At 47.2% G+C, this 21,942-nt stretch overlaps 1 protein-coding gene across 1 annotated transcript; it reads right to left on the minus strand.

Moving 5' to 3' along the window:
- Nucleotides 1–3,220: 3,220 nt before the first annotated feature.
- Nucleotides 3,221–21,923, minus strand: ZMYND12 (zinc finger MYND-type containing 12). Its single transcript, XM_058039421.1, has 8 exons — nt 21,841–21,923; nt 19,374–19,515; nt 11,638–11,809; nt 10,213–10,382; nt 8,027–8,149; nt 6,633–6,753; nt 4,748–4,893; nt 3,221–3,446 (listed from the first exon to the last, which is right to left on the minus strand). Exons 1-8 carry the CDS (start codon nt 21,921–21,923, stop codon nt 3,327–3,329), a joined length of 1,077 nt encoding a protein of 358 aa, XP_057895404.1. The 3' UTR covers nt 3,221–3,326.
- Between the last annotated feature and the right edge of the window lie 19 nt (nt 21,924–21,942).

Consider the following 21,942-nt stretch of genomic DNA (forward strand, 5'->3'; position numbering starts at 1 on the left):
TTGCCCGACAGTGAAGCGCCAGCGGCAGCCGCACACGACAACATCCCCCTCCATCACCACCCCCATCCCAGGACTCACCAAAATCCAGCACTGCATGGATACAGCTGTTTCCTGCTCTGTGTATAGACTGGAAGATATTTATATTATATATATTTTTGTTCAATGGTTGTTAATAGTAGACATTTAAGTTATAGCGTTTCTGATTTGACAAGCCAAGTACTGTAAATATTCTTGGAGTATATTCACACTGTATAATTGCATACAAAAAGGTACAGAAAAAGGTTATAGTTTCTATAGCAACTAAGAAAAAAAAAAAAAGCTTGTACATGGTTAGGATGACTTTTTGTATAGTTCTGCACTGTAGTTGTATCTATTGCACTGAATTTCAGGCTGTAGTATATTAAAAGAAAATACACATGAGAAATACTGTCCTTTTCAAACAAAACTGAAAACACACACAAAAAAAAAAAGCATTTCCCTGAGTGCAGCTGGTGTGGGAGCTCCTGGCACATTCCCAAAGCCACAGGGAGGGTTGTTTTTTTTTTGGGGTTTGTGTTGTTTTTTTTTGTTGTTTTTTATTAATAGTATCTTTTTTAAAATGTATTTGTTTGGTTTGGAAGTGATGACACTTGACCACACGTGAAAGAAAATAAAGGGGAGGGGGGTGGAATAAAATAAATCTCTTTAAAAAAATGCCTGTTCTCAGCTGGTTGTGGCACAGCCTCACCAAGCTGTGGGGGTATGTGTGTGGTTTTTTAAGCAAATCCCTGCAGTGAAGTGCCAAGGGGAAGGTGTGTGGTGTGAACAATAAAGGAGAATGTGAGCAGCCACCCAGCCCTGGTGTCCTGTGCCTTTTATTTCTCGCAGCCAAACTTTCCCTGCCCTGGCAGGGCTGGGGGGGTGTCTGGCAGTGCGTGTCCCTGCAAAGCTTTTCCACCACGGGCACGACTCACCTGGTTGCAAAATACCTGCTCTGGGTGCACAACCAGCTCTGGGCTGGGATCACGGGGGCTCCTGGCTGGAGCTCTCCTGCCCCTGCATCCCAAACCTGCTCCCCTTGCCCAGCACAGAGCCTTGGTCATGCCACCAGCACCTGAGCAAGGGAAGGGAGAGGGAGGGAGGAGGTTGCTGCTGCTCTGTGCATTTGGTTTTTTTCCCCTCCAGCTGAGATGGTGCCAAATGCTGCAAGCCTGAACATTTTCAGGTAAAGAAATGCTGATCTTGGTCACTTCAGGCTTTTTGCTATTTATTGAAGCTGCTCTTTGCCCTGCAGGGCATGGCTGTTGTAGGAATCACTCCTGAAGTGTCTTTAAGATCTCCCCAGAATTCTTTCTGTGCCCAGGGCTCTCTCCTCACTCTGCTGTTTCATTCCTGGCTCCAGGAAATGCTCAGCCCTGCACAACCTTCAAAACTCAGGCTGAAGAAACTCAGGGTTTTGAGCTCTGATCCCAAACACAAGGGCCTGATTTCCAGATGCTATCTGCTCAGCACTTCCTCAAAATCAATTCCTGGTGAAGCACAGAAATAACTGAATTTTTAAGCCATAAATACACAGGAATGCAGGTTCCAAACTGGAATTACAGACCCCAGTAGACTGAACCTTGAACTCAGAAGAGTGGCTCAAGGATAGGTCTGCAAGCCTGAACACTTCCAGGCAAAGAAATGCTGATCTTGGTCACTTCAGGCTTTTTGCTATTTATTGAAGCTGCTCTTTGCCCTGCAGGGCATGGCTGTTGTAGGAATCACTCCTGAAGTGTCTTTAAGATCTCCCCAGAATTCTTTCTGTGCCCAGGGCTCTCTCCTCACTCTGCTGTTCATTCCTGGCTCCAGAAGATGCTCAGCCCTGCACAACCCTCATTTCCAGGCTGGCTTTGTTCTGTTGAACGCTCCGAGCAGCCCCACGGCCCTGGAAGGATTACAGCCACCACCAAGCTCCAAATCCCTGCTGACCCAAATCCTTGTGCCCTGGGGCACTGTGCCAGCAGGCACAGCTCCCCAGCATCCCCCACCCCACGGCAGTGACCATTCCAGCCCCTCGGAGATGATCATTCCAGGCCTTTCCAGCACCTCCCATGGAATTATTCCACACCTGATGGGGTGGAAGGAGCAAAGCATCTCCCCCAGGAGTGTTGGGAGCTCTCCTGGCCCTTCCCCAGGGCACCCTGAGCAGCCTTCTCCCACCCCGTGCAATGGAAACGTGGCTGAGCCCGCGGTTTTCCCTTCCCCAGCAGCAGCAATCCCTGCTAATTGCTCAGGCCCCAGCTTGATGAAGCGTTTACAAAGCTCACTTGACTCCAGCCCAACTCGGCGAGGCAATTAAACACCCTCATAAATCCTCCTGCGGTAAATGAGCCTTGATGGGAGCTCAGGGCTCAGCCCCACATTCCCTTCTCCCCTTTCCCAGCCGGGAGGGATCACGGCCACGGCACTGCCCCGAGCTTCCCACACTCCCCACGGGCTCTGCAGCCTCCTGGCCCTGCTCTGGTGTCCCTGTCCCTCCCACAGCAGGGTCACTGTGTCCCCTGGGGCAGGAGCCAGCTGGGAATGGGGCTGGTGGCAGATCCAAGGGGATGCCAGGAGGGAACGGCATCTCCTTCAGCTTAGAATCCCAACTTGGAGCCTTTTCTTTCCTTCCCTCAAGGCTGCTTAGAGTCCCTGATGCCTCCCGTGGTTCCTCCTGGATGGAAGTTCTTCCCATGACTCCTGGAAGTGGAACAAATGAGTCTCTCAGTGCCCAGAGCTATGAGAAGCTCTGTAGAAAGAGAAAATTCTGAGCACCTGCCCTGGTGGAAGGGTGAAGTGGGATAAGCTCTAAACCAGGCTGGTTCTCCAAACCAGGCTGGGATTTTCTGGACATTGGTTTGGAGATGCAGGGAGCTGCAACACTTTGTCAAACCCAACCAACTCCACCACCCCAGCCCTTCCCTGAGTCCCTCTCTATCCCTCCATGGGCTCTCCCTCACCAAACTGGCCAGCAAAGGCAGGAATCCAGTAAGAAACACACCTGAGCAGGTCTTGGCTCCTGGACAGCCACCATGAGGCTGTGAGAGGCTGTTTGCTCACTCCCAACCTGGCCAATAAATGATTTATTCAGTATGTTTGTGGTGCTTTTGTTTCTCACCCTGCTGCTGTTACTCCCTGAGAGGTTACAGAAGCGGAGCAGCACATGAAGAACAACTCAGACCAAAATGTTTATTTTCCAAACAGGTTAGGACAGCCACAGATGCAGCTGGAAAGAGGCAGCAGCAAGAAGGACCAAGGTGGTGTCCAGGAACCTGGATCAGAGAGAAGCTGGCCAAACAAACTGTGTCTGGCAGAGCCAGTTTTCATGTGGTCTGGGAAAAGTGGGCATTAATCAGCTCCAGCAGGTGACCAATGGTTTCTAGAGAGTCTTGCTGGGGCAGCTGCTTGGCCAGGTCAAAGGCTTTCATCCCCAGCTCCTGGGCCTGGAATGGGACAGAGAAACGCCCAGGCATGGTCAGGAACCTGGATTTTCTCATGGGAGAGTTAAATACCTGCTGAGGCTCAGCCTGGAGCAGATCCAGGCTCTCTTTCCGAGGTGACCTGCACAAGCTGCTTTACAGGAGAGCCTAAAGCTGCCAGCAGATCCCATATTTAGGATCCAGTGGTGCAGACAGAAGATTACTGACCCCAGCCCCCCGTGCTGGGCATCACCTCCTGTCTAACACAGCTCCTCTGAACAATCCCGAAGCCATTTCAGGGAAAAAAAACCCCAGCTGTACTGACTCTGAACTAAATCCTTCATTTCTCTTGATAAGGAACAAATAATTTCCCTTGCTAGCTCTTCGAGGGGTTAGAAACTCTCACAATTATAAAGCTTTGTCTTTTTCATTTTTCAAATAAATTCAAATTTGCTTGTGTGTCCCAAACACAAGTTTCATTGTATTATATAAAGCCAAGTTGTGGCTTCTATAATACAATGAAGAGACCATTAATATTTCATTACAGTATTGTTCAACACCTGTATTTTCACTCCTCAATACTCAGGCTGAAGAAATTCAGGGTTTTGAGCTCTGATCCCAAACACAAGGACTTGATTTCCAGATGGTATCTGCTCAGCACATCCTCAAAATCAATTCTTGGTAAATTAGAAATTACTGATCATGTGAATTTTTAAGCCATAAAGACACAGGAATGCAGATTCCAAACTGCAATTACAGACCCCAATAGACTGAACCTTGAACTCAGAAGAGTCTGGCTCAAGGACAGGTCTGTGAACCCCAGGTCTTGCTCTGTGTAACCCTTGAGCTCAGATCTAAAGGCAGCTACTGCCAAGATAGTCCAGATAAAGGAAGAACCCAGAAAATGTGGATAACTGCAGGATCCACTGGCCTGGCAGAGACCAAACCTCATCCCCCAGGATTGTCAGCCTTTACAGGGTGCAGGTCACAGAGTCATGGAATAGTTTGACTAGTAAAGGACTTTAAAGCTGATCTCAGACCCCACGGCAGGGACATCTACAAGCCCCATCCAGCCTGGCCTTGGGCACTGCCAGGGATCCAGGGGCAGCCCCAGCTGCTCTGGGCACCCTGTGCCAGGGCCTGCCCACCCTCACAGGGAAGGATTTATCCCAATATCCCACCCCAGCCCTTGGTTTGAGCACTTGAGGCACTTTGCTCTTGCTCACCAGCGCTGTGGGCTCAGGAGAAGCACCAAGGAACAAGAGGACCAGGACGGCCCCGGAGCAGCTGGCCAATTCTCCTGAACCCTTTCAGACCCAACCTACCTTGGCATAGTGCTGGCCCAGGTAGTGGATGATGGCCAGGGAGTGCAGGATTTGGGTTGTTTCCCCCAGGTGCTGCAGGGGTCCCTGCTCCCGCAGCTCCAGCAGCGCGCTCAGCATCCGCGCTCCCCTCTCGCGCTGCGCCTCGGCTGCAGGGACAGAAACGGTCCTGAGGGTGCGTTTGTGCAAGGGAATAGCTCCAAAGCTGCCCCCAAGGGGCTCTTCTGGACAGCAAAGCATTTCTGTTACAAATATCAGCGTGGTCTGAGGGTGGGCAGGGCCTGGCAGAGGTGCCCAGAGCAGCTGTGGCTGCTCCATCCCTGGAGGTGTCCAAGGCCAGGCTGGGCAGGGCTTGGAGAAACCTGGGATAGGGGAAGGTGTCCCTGCCATGGCAGGGGTGGCATTAGGTGGAACTTCAAGGTCCTTCCCATCCAAACCAGTGTGGGTGTCTGTGATCCCAGCTTCATGCCATTCCATGTCCATGAACAGGACTCCCCTCATGCAGTCAGTGCTTGTGGGTGCCATGGGACAGAGAGAGAGGAACATCAAGCATTTCTCACAGCAGCTTGGAGGAGTTTTAGGGGTTAGAAAGATGTAATAACTTGTTGACTATTAACAATTTGCAGGTACTGTTTTTCTACTTTATTTTTCTGTCCCTCTCAAGGACAGTGTGTGAGAAAGATCTTTCTGTTAGTTAGCCAATAGAATAGAATCTATTGTCCCACTCTATAAAAACCTTGTGGTTCTTTTGAATAAATCCTTCTTTGCCTTTGCTACCATCCTGCCTCTCACCTGTTCCTGCCCCAACCTTGGCACACAAGTGACAAGTGCTTGTGTTGTGCCTTCAGGCAGGATGTGGAGTCACAACAGCTGAGGAAAAGAACTGTTTTTCTACTCCTGTCACACCAAAGATGGTCTCCTGTAGCTCTGCCTTAGTGCTCTTCCTACTCTGGGAACTCCTGATGGAGGAGGTGCCAGGATAATGGGATTTTCAGAAATGTTTCTCTTAAAATCACAGAACCCCAGACTGCTTTGGTTTGGAAGGGATCTTAAAGACATCTCATTCCAATCCGTGGCCATGGGCAGGACACCTTCCACTAGACCAGGTTGCTCCAAACCCTGTCCAACCTGACCTTGAACATTTCAGGGAGAGAAATTTTTATTGCCTTTCCTGAATCAGCACAGATGGTAGAAAGGAGCCAAGAACCAGAGTCTGGTCTGGTTTCAGGGAAGCCTGAGGTTGTCCCAGGGGCACACTGATGCTTTCTGCACCTTCATGTGCCAGTGAGAGACTCCCCAGCCTTTCTCCCAAGAGTGCTCTCCTGATTAATACACCCAATTATCTGTACAGGCTATTCCATCATGAACTGCTGCTCCCACACCTAAGTGAGCTGAGATGTCACATCCATTATTAAAGGGAGACTGAGGAGCTGCAGAGAAATGAGAATGTTTGAGTATCAAATTCCACCCGGGGAGGTTTACTTGCAATATTAGGAAGAAATTTTTTTCATGGAAAGGCAGGTACAGCACTGGAACCATGCCTAGGGAGATGGTGGAGTCCCCATGCCTGGAAGTGTTCAGGAAGCACATGGACATGGCATTTGGGATGTAGGTTAGTGGGGAACAGGACAGTGCTGGAGGATTGACTGGACTTGATGATTTTAAAGTGATGATTCCACGAGTCCACAAATCAAATTTTGCTTTGCTCCAGTCAGTGCCAAGGGAGCCGTGAAACAGAGAATGCAAAGCTTGGATTCCATGGAACACACTTATTCCTCAAGAACTGGCACTGCCATTCAACCCAGCCTCTGGAATACCATGATCTGTAGGGTGCAGGGACTCTTTAACCCCCATTTCCCAAAGGTTTAGGAGCAATATCAGCTCTTACTGGTGCCTTCCTCGGGGCCTTCCTCCTCCTCGGAGAAGGGCGACGCCTCTGCCTGCGCCTGCAGCGCTCGCTGGTGCCCGTGCAGGGAGCTCAGCAGCCAGGCATGCCACAGGCTGCTCACCTGGCAGCAAACACGGCAATTATTGCACTCCTGTGGATCCCTGGCATTCCCCTGTTCTCCAAACAATGCCCCTGCACGGCCCGTGCCCTGCGGGTCACTGAGCTGGATGTCCCCAGAGGGATCGTCCTGCTCCGCGCCCACACAGCCCAGCTGGGATCCTGTCACACACATCTCTCGTGGAAAATCCTTGCCTTGGGATTTGTCCTCCTGAGAAGCTGAGAGGCCTCAGGAACAAAATGTAAACAATGGTTATCTGCTGCTGTGGAATGCAACAGGGGAATCTGTGATTAGCTCATGTTAATTGTTTTTAATTAATGGTCAATCACAGTCAGCTGGCTCAGACAGAGAGTCCCAGCCACAAGCCTTTGTTATCATTCTTTCTTTTTCTATTCTTAGCCAGCCTTCTGATGAAATCCTTTCTTCTATTCTTTTAGCATAGTTTTAATATAATGTATATCATAAAGTAATAAATCAAGCCTTCTGAAACATGGAGTCAGATCCTCATCTCTTCCCCCATCCTCAGGCCTCTGTGAGCACCATCACAGGATCCCTCCCTTCTCCAGCTGATTTTCACCCAACCTCAACAAATCTAAACAAAATCTTCACCAAAAGCTCATGGAGTTGAAATTTAGGACAGGAATTTGCAGCTCCCAGCACCTTATTTCCATAAAAATTGACTTAAACAAATAAAAGTTCATTTTTTTCAGTTATTAAATCAATTAGATAATTATTACTTTCCTTGCTTGATCAATCCATTCTGAAAATCTTTTATCGGCGTGGAATTGACAGGAATTTTACAGGAAATTTGGTAGCAAAGCTGTTTTTTAACAAGGTTTGGCTGCCCAAACTGAAGAATTTTGAACTGATTATATGAATAATATCTCATGGTTTTAACTCAGATAATTATTTATTTTATTGTTATTTATATATTATTTATATATCATTATATAATATATATTATTATTTATATTAATATTATGAATATTATTATCTATATGATAATAGTATATACATATACATATACACATACATATTAATATTAATATTATATGATATTATATTATATCAATTATTATTATTGGTTTTTATTTTTATTTTTATTTTTATTTTTCATTAACTCAGATAATTATTTAGTTTCTGGGACTGATTCTAAAAGGCAACACTGACACTTGATATGGTCATCATCCCATTGAAAGGAAATGGAAAAAAACTTTGGAAAGAGCATCAAAAAAAGCCTAGAAAAACCCAGAGGATGATTTTTGGTTCTACCAACCTCAGTATAGAGTGAGTCTGCTGCATCCATTTTATTCTGGTGGAAGAAAATATTGGCCATGTGGAAATATCCTCCAGAGACCTCAATAGAATTCAGTCCAAATTCAGCAGTTGCCAGGTAAACCTGAAATAAATATTAAATAAAAAATAAGCCCCAGAAGGTTCATGTTCATGTCAAACCTGGAAAGTTTTTCATTGTGGATTAATATTACAAATGCTGGGAGGTTTTTAATGTGTAAATTATACCTGACAGTGATTGGAAAATGTGACATTTAAAAGCTGTTTTTTGGGGGTTATGTACAGGAATGAGGTGCCAAAATCTCTGTTTGGGGGTTATCCATAGAAATGAGGTATTAAGCTGTATTTTGGGGGTTTTGTAAAGGAATAAGGTATAAACCTCTATTTTGTGGTAATTCATGGGAATATGAGGTACCAAAGAATTGCATTTTGGGGATTATCCATAGGAATACATCCAGTTCACAGAATTTATCCATAGGAACATACAAAAAGCTGTATTTTGGGGTTATGTAAAGGAATAAGGTATAAACCTCTATTTTGTCGTAATTCATGGGAATATGAGGTACCAAAGAATTGCATTTTGGGGGTTATCCATAGGAATACATCCAGTTCACAGAGTTTATCCATAGGAACCTACTCAAAATCTGTATTTTGGGGCTTGATCCATGGGAATGCAACACCCTAAACCCTCCCTGGCTGGGGCAGAGGCGCCTCTTGGTTCATTCTCTGAAGTCCAGGGCAGGTTTCCCACCTGTCCCCCTGTCCCTGTGCCCCCTGTCCATCTGTCCCCCCTCTCCCAGCCCCCAGGCAGTCCTGCTCTCCCCCAGGGGAGCAGTGGGGAGGCAGAGCAGCATTCCAGCTATTCTGAGCTCCTGTGTGACTCTCAGCAGATCCCAGACATGCAGCCAAGGTCCAGGCAGGTCCTGAACTTGCTGAGAGCTAAAAACTTCTTACCTGGTGCCCTTGCAGGCACCACATTTAGGGAATTAAAAAAAGAAAGAAAAAAAAAAAAAAAAAAGGGAGGGGAGGAGGATTTTGGAAGTCTCCAAAGAGTTTTAGGAGATTCCTTTGTGGGATTCTCAAATGCCCAAAGGGTTTTTAGACCAAGCAGAGACATGGTTGTGTGTTATAATAGAAAGGGTCTGACTCTTCTCCCTTTATGTCATCATTTACACCCACACAAAGCCACTATCAAATTCCACAGGAGTGGGGATACATCACTCAGCACTGGATCACTGGATAAATTTAGTCCACATGGGACAGAAATAGGAGGTGGAGAAGTTCATCTGGCTTTGGAGGATCAAATGACAGGCAAAGCATCCACAGGAACACAGGTGGCAATGACCAATTCCAAACAGTTTTGGTGGAATTTGAGAAAATGTCATTGAATCAATACTGAAATAGAGAAATAAGGCATTAATTAAATAATGGGTGACAGAGCTGGGAAATTATTGAGGGAAATAACAGCCAAAATTTAAAATATCTGTGGAATAAAGGCAGCTCCATCAGCTTGGGGCAGGAATGTCTGGGCATCTCTGCACTGAAATGAAGCTGATGGAGAAATTTATAGGGAGAAGCCATAGAGACAAGGAATGTGAGGAACATATGAGGAGTGTCTGAGGGGGCTCAGGAGGCTCAGGGGGGCCCTTGTGGCTCTGCACAGCTCCTGACAGGAGGGGACAGCTGAGGGGTCAGGCTCTGCTCCCAGGGAACAGGGACAGGAGGAGAGGGAACGAGATCAGAATGAGCCAGGGGAGATTCAGATTGGATATTGGGAAAAATCCTTCATGGGAAGGGTGTTCAAGGATTGGAACAGGCTGCACAGGGCAGTGGTGGAATCACCACCCCTGGAGGTGCTCAAAAAATGAGACATGGGTTTGTGGTGGAGCTGGCACTGCTGGGAAATGATCAGAACTTGATGATCATGGAGGGCTTTTCCAGCCCTGGTGATTCCATGATTCTCTGTCACTTCACAGCAAACTGGCAAAACACATCTTCAGCTCCACAGGTGTCTCAGATCTACCCAGTGTAGGTGTCTGTGGTGTGAACCCTCTCACAATCCCAAATCTGCCTGTTGCCATTTCCACACTGATCTGGGAGGAGAGAGGGAATTAAAATGGAAGGAATTAAAATGGAATAATGCTTGCTCCTGTGTTCCAAGGGACTTACATCATTGGCCAGGTGATACAGAGCCTGGTCCATGTTTCCTTCAGCAATAGAGAAAAGCCCCAGCCCTTGGTGGAGCTTAGACTGGAGAGCAGCACTGCAGTCTGGGCTTTGGAGCACGATCCACTGGGCTTGGGAGAGGTATTTGGCTGCCTGTCGGGGACGGCCAGCACCTGGAATGACATGGAGGGATAATCAGGGGAATGAGGAAGGTAAAGGAGCATTTTTTAATCTGGAGAATGCTACTGACTGTCCTGGGGTAGCTTGATATGGAGATGCATTTTGGGGATTCCCCACTTCTTTCCCAAGTGCTTCTGAGTTACCCTGGTAACTCATTTACAGACAGGTGAATGTGTAGAGAGCTCCAAAAGGAGCCAGAAAACACAGAATTTCAGACTGATTTGGATTGAAGGGGACCTTCAGGGTCATCTAGTACCACCCCCTACCATGGGCAGAGACACCTTCCTCTATCCCAGGTTGCTCCAAGCCCCATCCAACCTGGCCTTGGACACTTCCAGGGATGAGGCAGCCACAGCTTCTCTGGAGAAACTGTGCCAGGGCCTCTGCACTCTCACAGGGAAGGATTTCTTCCCAATATTCCATCCCAATGTCTGCCCTCTTGTCCTGGCACTCAATCCCTTGTCTCAATTCCCTCTCCAACTCTCTTGGAGCCCCTTTAGGTGCTGGAAGGGGCTCTGAGGTTTCCCTGGAGCCTTCTCCAGGTGTGCACTCCCAGCTCTCCGAGCCTGGCTCCATGTCAGAGGCTACACTGCTCACAGTCCCTCTGGAACACGTGTCCTGAACAGGTTCACTGCAGGCAGGCACTGCTGTCTCTCACTCTATCACACTGGAATTACTCACTGGGTTTTTTCTCCCTGCTCTCACCACAGCCCTGAGTCAGCCCCGCTGTGCCAGCAGAGCATTGTGTGAGCTCCTGGAATGGCAGTGATTTACAGGCAGAGCAGCTCCCATGCCCTTATTTGCCACGTTTTCCAAAGCAAACAATGAGAAAAAGCCCTGCTCAGGCAGAGCAAGATTTGAGAATGAACCGGGAGTTCTTTGGGTGCAATGGCCTCTGAAATGTTTGCTGAGATAAGAGCACAACTAAGCACCCTGTGGAATTTAACGCTTTGGGGAGTCATCTGAGGCCGTGGAGGTAAATAATAGAATTTCATACAGCTTCTCCTGTGGGAATTGGTGGAGAGGGAGAAAACATTTCATTTGATTTCATTGATCTCCTGAGCGCTGAGTGCGGAAAAGGGGTGTGAGGGGGGTGTGTGTGTGTGTGACAGCTCACGTCTCTGCAATGCCCTTGAGGCACAGCAGGGCCCACAAGTGCTCCTGCCCAGATAAATGGCAAAAGGAAATGCAGAAACCTGAGCAGGGAGGCCTTGTCCTTGCCAGCATTCCCGTGTTGACAATGCTCACCCGTGCAGGCCTCGGCCAGGAGCAGATAGATGGGCAGGAGGCGCAGGGAGGCCGGGCCCAGCAGGCGGGAGCTGGAGCGCAGGGCCTGCAGGGCCGCAGGGATGGCTTCCAGGGGCTGTCCTGCCCACACAAAGCACTGTGCCCTGCTCATGGCCACGGCAACCAGGGACTCCTGAGGGGAAAAACGGGGAGAAAGAAATCACAGAACCCTCTAAGAGCTGAAATGAGGGGTGAGGGACTCCAGGGGTTGTGTTCAGCGCCACCACAATCAGGGACTCCTGCAGGGAAACACAGCAGGGCCACGGTGAGAAAAAACAGGGAAAAGAAATCACAGAACCCCGTAAGAGCTGAAATGAGAGGTGCAGGACTCCAGGTGGCTCTCCAAAATGCAGTTACAGCAGTCCAGGGTTGTGGGTGACAGAGCCTGTGCCTACAGCTGTCAGCTCCAGCTGCCGGCCTGGAGACCCGCATCCCCCATTTAGGCTCTTACTGATGGTGCCCCACGTTGAGCACCACTGAAAGAGCCTAAATGAGAGATGTGAGACTCCAGGCAGCTCTCCAAAATGCAGTTACAGCAGTCCAGGGTTCTGGGTGACAGAGGCTGTGCCTACAGCTGTCAGCTCCAGCTGCAGGCAGGTCTGGAGACCCACGTCCCTCATCCAGGTTCTTATTAATCTCTCTTACTATTGGCACCCCACGTTGGGCGCCACTGTAAGAGCCTAAATGAGAGATATGGGACTCCAGGCAGCTCTCCAAAATGCAGTTCATTGTATATCCAAGAGTTACAGCAGCCCAGGGTCATGGATGACAGCTGTGCCCACAGCTGTCAGCTCCAGCTGCAGACAGGCCTGGAGACCCCTTGGTTTTGGTTACAATGCATTATATACTTTTCTTGTGGTTACATTGCATTATACACTTTTCTTTGCTGAGCATCTTAATAGAGTAGAACCAATCTGTACCTTAACTTTTATCTATAGCCCATCATAACTACTATAATTACCATATTCATGTTACTGTTCTCCAATCACTAAAAGTTAGTACATTGCAGTTTAAGCCAGAAGTTGTTATTCCGTTTTCTTGCAGTGGAAAATTCTGAGACCTTTTTTCTACTTGCAACTTTGCTGACTTGTTTGCCTGTGCTATCTTCCTGCTTGGTAAAAACATCTTTTTGTTTGAGGTGGGTTTATCCTTTGCTCTAAGCCATAAAAACCCCTTCTAACTAACACACTCTTTGCCTCCTTGGTTATCCAGTAAGACTGGCTCAGCAATTCTTTTTTCTATATCAAAACTTGCTTCCATCTCTATTCCTTCATCAGACTCTACATTGAAAATTCCTTCTGCTAAGGACACATATCTGTGAGACTTTCTTGTCAAATTTTCATCCTTCCCAACACAACCCCACAATGGTTTGGGTTGGAGAGACCCTAAAGCCCATCTCATCACATCCCCTGCCATGGGACACTTTTCACTAGACCAGGTGTGTCACAGACATATTTTCTGAAAAATCCTTTTGCCAGCATCTTTTCTCCTGAGAAGATGAAAAGCTTCAGCTTCTCCATATTTTGCTGCTATGGAATGTGATTTGGAGAATTGTTTACCCAGCATGTGAAATTGGTTTTACTTGATGACCAATGACAGCCACCTGTGTCATGGCTGCACAAGATTTTATCATCATTCCTTTCTAAGCCTTCTGATTAAATATTTTCTTCCATTCTTTTAGCAGAGCTTTAATATACCATTTTCTTTTAATATAATATATATCTTAAAATAATAAATCAGCCTTCTGAAACATGGAGTCAAGATTCTCATCTCTTCCCTTGTGCTGGGACCCCTGCAAACACCCCCACATCGTGGTTACAGATGCACAGGCTCTTTTTAAAATTGGGTTTTCAAATTAAAAAGCAGCAATTGTAATGTAGTTTGTGGCTGTAATTAATAGACAGACATTAAAGCTGTCATATTAGAAGGTATTAGAGTCTGGCTCCATTCCTGCTCTGAGCAGGAACAGCTTTGGTCATGTGGTGTCTTCCTGGATGAAGAATCCTTTACGCCTCCTGACAAGGTCTCATAAGGCTGCAGCAATAAAAGCTGTGAAGCACAGAAAATGATCATCACAAGACCAGAAAGGAGATTAGAGCCAGGGGCTCTGGTGTGACTCAGAGCCAGCCAAGCCCCGTGCTGCCAGCCTGGCACAGCTCCAGCTGCTGGAGAGAGCTCCTCACAGGGAACTGCAGCTTCATCCCACCCTCTCCTGGCTGCTCCCAGACTGGGATTTGGTGTGCAGAGTCTGAAAACTGGTCAGAATCAGAATATATTGCCCTTCCTGGCTCTCCTGCACTAGGATTTGGTGTGCAGAGTCTGAAAAGTGGTCAAAATCAGAATGTATTACACTCAACAAATCCATCCCCAGCCAGGGTTGGTGGTGCAGCAGCTCCTGCAGTGTTTGGGTTTGTCAGAATCCATAACTTATTCTGTATTATCCATACCTAGCTGCTCCCTGCCTTCTGCTGCTCCTACCACTCCACACCATTTTCCTCTCCAAGGTTAGCAGCAGCTGATGCAATCCCCAGCTCCACAAACAGATCTCCATCCCAATTCCTCCTCCCTGCCAGGAGCTGTGCATTCTGTGCCCTTACAGGGGTGCCAAGGAAAAAGCACAAGGATCCTTGTAGGATGATAGAATTCCAGAAAGGTTTGGGTTGGGAGAGGCCTTAAAGCTCATCTTTTCCACCCCCTATCATGGGAAGGGACAATTGCATAGACCAGGTTGCTCAGAGCCCATCCAGGCACTATTGACACTTCTCCATCAGCTTTTCCCAGCAGTGCTGCAGCAGGAAAGCTGTCTGGGAATCAGTGGTGCTGCTGGAGAGCACAGAACTGCTGGTTCTAGCCTGGTTTTCTCAGTGAGACCCTGAGGAAACACAAGTTCACCCCTTCATCACCCTCTGCCTCCAGCTGGGGCTGAGCTGGGCAGTCTCAGAGCTCCTGGAGGCCAGGCTTGGGCATTCTGCTGAGCTTGAACTGCCTGCAGAGAGGCAGAGTTGTGCCATGGGTGAAGGAGGAACTCCAGGATAGCCTGGGAGAGTTTCCTGGAGATCCTGGCTGAGGTCAAGAGACACCTTTGGGATGAATGAGATCACCAAAGGGCACAGCCCAGAGCAACAGCCCCTGGTGCAGTGAGGAGAGCCAAGAGCCAGAAAACCCAGCACCCATTCCTGAGCTACCAGAACATGGAAAGGGCAAAGAGAGGTTTTCCAGAGATGTTCTGGCATCCCTGCAAGTGTCCAAGGGTGGGTTGAACAGGGCTTGGAGCACCCTGGGATAGTGGAAGTGTCCCTGCCCTTGGCAAGGGGTGGAATAAAATGGACTTTAAGGTCTCTCCCATGCCAAACCAGTTTGGGATTCTGAGTGTGTCCAGGGAGCAGGTGGTGCCCAGGAGAAAGCCAGCACAAGCTTGGGGCAGCAGCAGCAGGAAAAGCTGGTTATTTCTCAGGCTGCTTTTTCTGTCTGTGCCAGTCTGGTGCAAGCAGTGCAAACCCCAGTGCGTGGGCACGGCCCAGATTGGCATCTGGGAGGTGCTGGAGATTGGGATCTTTCTTTTTTTACTCCTTGTCAATGCTATCTTTGCTGCTTCCCATGGCCTGAAACATCTGCAGCGAGGGCAAAGCTGGGGGTTGGACCCTGGCACGGTTTCCAGGAGGAGAAGGAGGAGCAGGAGGAGCCCTGGAGCAGTGAATATTTCCACCCACAGCTCCAAGCCTTGGAGCAAGGCTCCCTTTGGCCCTGAAGAGCCCTGGGGGGATGGTTCCCTTTGGCCCTGCCCTGGTTTCCCCCCACCTGGGCTCTCTCCATGGGTGATGCAATTTGAGGTTTCTCTGAAGATGCCCCCACACAGTTTTTGGGGTTTGAGGGGGCTGAGGACCCCAGCTCTGCTCCAGGTGGGAGCAGGGGGTGGGAACACACTCAGGGCTCAGTGCCACACCCTTTATTCACTCCCAGGCACCAAAATCTACGGCGTGTCTGGAGAAATGGCACCAAAATCTACGGTGTGCCTGAAGAAATGAGGATTTCAGGGAGAGGGAAGGCTCCAGTGAGCTGGAGGAGAGCAGGGCTGGATCTTTTCCCATGCCCAGGAGCTGTGGGGAGCTGACATCACACAGGCAGGTGAGGCTCATCTCCAAACAGAAACCTGGAGCTCTGCTGGTTTGGAGGTGCTGTCTGCAGGCACCCCCCTGGCTATGTTGACAGAAGCAGATTTCTATCAACAAAGCTTTGGAGCACAGACAAGGAATGAAACTCATAAAAGCTCCTGGCTCCCTGCTCCTTGGACCACAGGGCATTTGGATGTGCCCAGCTTTCCCTGGGTCCTGACTGAGGCTGCAGCTCTGTGTTTGCTAAACAAACACGGGGCAGGAGTGGGTGAAGTGCAGCAGAAATGTTCAAAAAGCAGCAAAACCAAGGCAGGCTTTGGGCAGAAGGTTTTTTCTCTGGTTATCATGAGTCTGCAGAGCTTCTCCTTCGACTCCAAAGGACTTTTTTGCATAAAATTCCAGACTGGTTTGGGTTGAAGGAAGCCTAAGGCTCATCTTGCAATGGCAGGGACATTTTCCATTATCCCAGGGTGCTCCAAGCCCTGTCCAAGCTGGCCTGGGACACTTCCAGGGACCCAGGAGAAGCCACAAATTCTCTGTGCAACCATTCCGGGGCCTCCCCACCCTCACAGGGAAAAAGTTTTTAAGCACTTTTGTTGGATCTGGAATAGGAATGTGATGCACTAAATCACATCCCCAACACCTCTGAGCCAGCCCAGACCCAACTTGGCTGCTCCAAATCCTGCTGGACACAAAGGAACTTCTCCCTCTTGCAGGTAACTGAGGGATTTCCACCATCTCCAAATCCTGCTGGACACAAAGGAACTTCTCCCTCTTGCAGGTAACTGAGGGATTTCCACCATCTCCAAATCCTGCTGGACAAAAAGGAACTTTTCCCTGAGGGATTTCCACTGTCTTCTCTATTTGGAGAGAAGGAAAGCAAAGTGTTCCAGCACAGACCAGTCTCAAAATCGACTCCATTTAAACAGGCTGGAGACAAAGGTCAAAGAACAGATGATGTTAAGGGTTGTTAAGGAGCTTATAAATATCTCCACTTCAAAATAACCCCAGAGTCTTCTCTCCCTGCCTTGCCCATTCCCAGCCCCACATTGCTGTTTGCTCACCCAGTGTGAACCCCAATCAAGAGTGACTTTCTCTCCACCAGCCTTCCTGCTGTCTTTCCCCTCACCTAATTAAACCAGCAGATTAACTTCCAGCTAATGAAGGAGCACTTCCCTCAGCTGGCAGCCACGTGGCCTGCTGGAATGTATGGGGATAATTTTAGTTGCAATAAAGTCAGTGATGTAATCAGTGTCAACACCAGTGTTCAATAGCAGGAGAGTTTCTTGGAACAGCTTCAAGCTCTGCTGGATGCAGGATCCTGCCACACCCCCATGACACCCATTTTAACCTTCCTTGCAGGTTTTATAAAGAACAAACTTCAACAGAACCTGGAGTTCAGGAAGTTTTGCTTTTTCCCTTTGGGACACGCTGGCCTGACACACCTTCTGTGGACTTTGCTCAACAGTCTCACCTGGAATTTTCAGCCAGACAGGAGTTTCCAAACCAGCCCATGATGTCATTGCCCAGTTCCTGTAAAACCAAAAGGAATCTGATGCCTGAAGCCTGTCACAAGCTCTCACCAAACAGGACTTTTGCCTTTGGACTTCACCTTTCTGGAAGCTCCCAGGAAAGGTGACAGCAATGAGCTGGCCCGCAGAGCTGGGCCAAAAACACCTTAGAAATAATAACTCATGAAAAAAAAATCCTGAAATAATAATTCATGTAAAATTCGTGAAATAATAATTCATGTAAGATTCATGAAATAATAATTCAAGTAAAAAATTCATGAAATAATAATTCATGTAAAATTCGTGAAATAATAATTCATGTAAAATATTAATGAAATAATAATTCATGTAAGATTCATGAAATAATAATTCAAGTAAAAATTTCATTAAATAATAATTCATGTAAAATTCATGAAATAATAATTCATGAAAAATATTAATGAAATAATAATTCATGTAAAATTTGTGAAATAATAATTCATGTAAAATATTAATGAAATAATAATTCATGTAAAATTCGTGAAATCATAATTCATGAAAAATTCATGAAATAATAATTCATGTAAAATTCGTGAAATAATTCATGCAAAATTTGTGAAATAATTAATGTAAAAATTCGTGAAATAATAATTCATGTAAAATTCATGAAATAATCATTCATGTAAAATTTGTGAAATAATCATTCATGCAAAAAAAATCATGAAATAATAATTCATATAAAATTCAAAAGATTAGGGATGTTCTCCTCAGTGGCACCACTGGATTGTCCCAAATCCACTTTGTGCTGCCCTATTATCCTGTGTTTGGGAGTTTTCTTATAGAGGGAAAATTTATTTCCACAGGGAGGATTTTCAGCAGCAGATGCTCCTGGGTGGGTTATTTAACAACAGTGTGGAACAGCAGCTCCTGCACTCCATAAACACAAACAGAAGGAGATGAAAACCACTGGGGCTGGAAAGGAGCTGCACATCTGCAGCTCCCTGAGGCCTGGAGGAGAAAAAAGGCTGCATTTAGTGGGAAACGGTGTTCTAAGCTGGTTAGGAAAACAAAGGGAGGGGATTTGGCTTCTTTACTCTAGAAAAGGGGAGACCCTCCCATCAAACAGCCTGGAGGAAGAAATCTCAGCTGGATCTCAGAATAAGGGGTGATGGAGCAACCCCTGGCAAGGTGGGAAATCCAGGATTGCTGCTGCCCCAGGAAGATCAGGACATGAAATAAACACTGTGGAAAAGGCTGGAGGCTCAGGAATTGTTGTGTTTGTAGGGATTCCTCCTTTGTGGCAGGGAGGAATGATGGATCTGACTCCATGTTCTCAGAAGGCATATTATATTATATTACATTATATTATAGAATGATATACTAACTATACTAAAGAATACAGAAAGGATACAGACAGAAGGTTAAAAAGATAATAATGAAAACTCGTGATTCTTTCCAGAGTCCCAACACAGCTTGGACCTGATTGACCAAAGAGTGAAAACAACTCACAGCAGAATGCAATGGAACAATCACCTGTGGGTGAACAATCTCCAAACACATTCCAAAGCAGCAAAACACAGGAGAAGCAAATGAGATAAGAATTGTTTTCATTTTTCTCTGAGGCTTCCCAGGAGAAAAACCCTGGGTGAAGGGATTTTTCCAGAGAATGTGAATGCCACGGGGAATGACAGAGAGGATGCTCCCACTCCCCTTATTTTCGAGGTTTTGTTTAAAAAAACAACCCCCAAACCTCTGCAACCAAGTCCCAAATCAACCAAGGAGGTGCCATCCTCATCCAGAGGGAGGAATTCTAAAAGATCCTGTGAAGGCAAAAGTCTTGCTTGGTTTTAGGCAAGAAATTCCTTTCTGGGCAAAAGTCTTGCTTGGTTTTAGGCAAGAAACTCTTTTCTGTTTTACAGGGATTGGGCAGTGACAGCCCAAGGCTGCTTTGGACACTCCAGGGTGCCTGAAAATTCCAGGTGAGCCCATGAAAATTCCATGGTGTGTCCCACTGTGGACAGCCAGGGTGGGGAGAGGAGCTGGGATTCCATCCCTGGGAGCACTTTGGAGCTGGGCTGGTTCCTCCTGCACCCACCTGCTTCCTCAGCAGTTCCTCCTTGCCTTCTTTTCTGTCCTTTGCAGAATGGAAACAGCGCTGGGGCTTGAGCACTGGGCTGAGCAGGTGGCAGATTTTGCTGTGGACACTGTTCCAGTCAGTTTTCTGGTGGGAGACATCACTGGCAAAAGGAGGGGAGAAAGACACTGGTATTTGCTGGGATTTTATCTAAAGTGAGATTATTCCCTGCTGTCTTCCAGGATTTCTCCACTCAGAGACCCTGAGCTGCCTGCAGGGTACCCAAAACATGATATTCCCAAATTTCTCAATTTCACAGCTCCCTCCTGCCCCATCCCCACAGCTCTCTGTGCTAAAATCCCAATTATGATATTCCCAAATTTCTCAATTTCACAGCTTCCTCCTGCCCCATCCCCACAGCTCTCTCTGCTAAAATCCCAATTATGATATTCCCAAATTTCTCAATTTCACAGCTCCCTCCTGCCCCATCCCCACAGTCCCCTGTGCTAAAATCCCAATAATGATGTTCCCAAATTTCTCCATTTCACAGCTCCCTCCTGCCCCATCCCCACAGTCCCCTGTGCTAAAATCCCAATGATGATATTCCCAAATTTCTCCATTTCACAGCTCCCTCCTGCCCCATCCCCACAGTTTTCTGTGCTAAAATCCTTATTTAAATCACTCCCTGAACTCCTGATCCAGCTCAGTTTGAACAAATCCAACACTGGAAAATCAAACCAAGCCACCCTTGTGGGAACTGCCTGAGCCTCAGGCTCTCTCCAGGCTCCATCCTGGCTCTGTGGAGGATGCTGAGCCCATCCCTGCCTCCTGAGTCTGTGTGTCCCAGGGACAATCCCTGCCTCTTCCTTGCGTCCCACACCACACTCCAGGCTTTGTCCCTGCTTCTCTGTCCTGTTCCTGCCTCCTACATTTCATCCTGGGCCTTGTCCACGTGTCCCAAGCCTCCTCCTGTGGCTGTTCCTGCTTCCTGGGCCTCACCCTTGATTTATTAAAAATGTGGATATTGATCTAGTACTGATATCCAACTGAGAGGGACAAAAATTCTCTAACAGTTTAAAGTTAGAAGGTGCGTGTTTATTGTGGGATGGCTCCCAAACACACACCCCAATTTACAGGTGATTACAGAGTCCTTTTATCTATACAGGTATTGAATACCCAAAATACATATTCATGACTTTGGCACATCCCATTCCCCATATGGATATTGATCTGGTACCAATATCCAACTATGACAGACAAAAACTCTCTAAGAGTTTAAAGTTAAAAAGTGTTTGTTTATTGCAGGATAATTCCCAAATACACACTGCAATTTACAGGTGATTACAGAGCCCTTTTATCCATACAAGTATTGAACACCCAAAATACATATTCATGACTTTTACATCCCATTCCCAACATGGATATTGATCTAGAACCGATATCCAAAAATTCTCTAACAGTTTAAAGTTAGAAAGGGAATCTTTATTGCAGGATAATTCCCAAATACACACTGCAATTTACAGGTGATTACAGAGCCCTTTTATCCATACAAGTATTCATTTAAAGGTGATTACAAAGTTCTTTCATCTGTACAAATACTGAATACCCAAAATACAAATGCATATTCATAACTTTGGTACATCCCATTCCTCACTTCGTTAGGTAATTAGTTCCAAAGCTATTAAGCATGGTAATTAGTTCAAAAGCTAATTATGCATGAGTAGTTTGTTCCTTGAAATGGGTCAGTGGTCCCTTTCATGGGGAATGGTCCCAAAATGAGGAAGTAAATGAAGTCATCCTCGTTCTGACCTTTCTACCTTTTCAATGCAAATATGACAAATGAACCCGTGGTAGAACTCCCATTCCTGTCTTCAATTGGTTTCAGAGCAGAGGAGGCCACAATTGTCTGATGTTCCTAAAAACAATTGTTCCTAAAAGCTATTTATCAGTTTCTATAATGAAGAATCATTATACACACAGCTAACCAAACATTATGTTGACAAGCAATCAATTATTAGTTAATTACTAACTCTTAATTTCATCAAGGCCTACCCATTTATTTTGATTAACTCCGTTAAAGCTTATCTCTAACCAAAACCTCAGCTCCTGTAAAATCTCTAAATTCCTTAGAGTTGATGCCTCACCCTGGCCCTTCTTCCCATGCCCTGTGCTTTGTGTCCTGAGCTTTTTGTGCCTCTCGTCCTGTCCTGAGTCTGTCCCTGCATTATCCTGAATGCCAATCCTCATCCCAAGCGTTCTGCCTATGCCTCGGGCTCTCCCTGGAGGAATCCCTGCCTCTTCCTTCCTGGGCCTCATGCTGAATCTTCATCCCAACCTTGCTGCCTGTGCCTTAGCCCCACCCTGGAGCCAATCCCTGCCTCCTCCTTCCTGGCCCTCACGCTGAATCCTCATCCCAACCTTTCCAGGCTCTCCCCGGAGCCAATCCCTGCCTCCTCCTGCCCTGTCGCTGTCCCCCGGGCAGTCTCACCAGTAGTAGGTGAGGCGGCAGCCGGGGCAGCGCAGCGGCGCCCCTCGGGCCCCGCACAGTTCGCAGCGCGGCAGCCCCGCCATGCCGGCCCTGAACCCTCAG

This window comes from Melospiza georgiana, chromosome 22, assembly GCF_028018845.1.
Source record: "Melospiza georgiana isolate bMelGeo1 chromosome 22, bMelGeo1.pri, whole genome shotgun sequence".
NCBI lineage: Eukaryota > Metazoa > Chordata > Aves > Passeriformes > Passerellidae > Melospiza > Melospiza georgiana.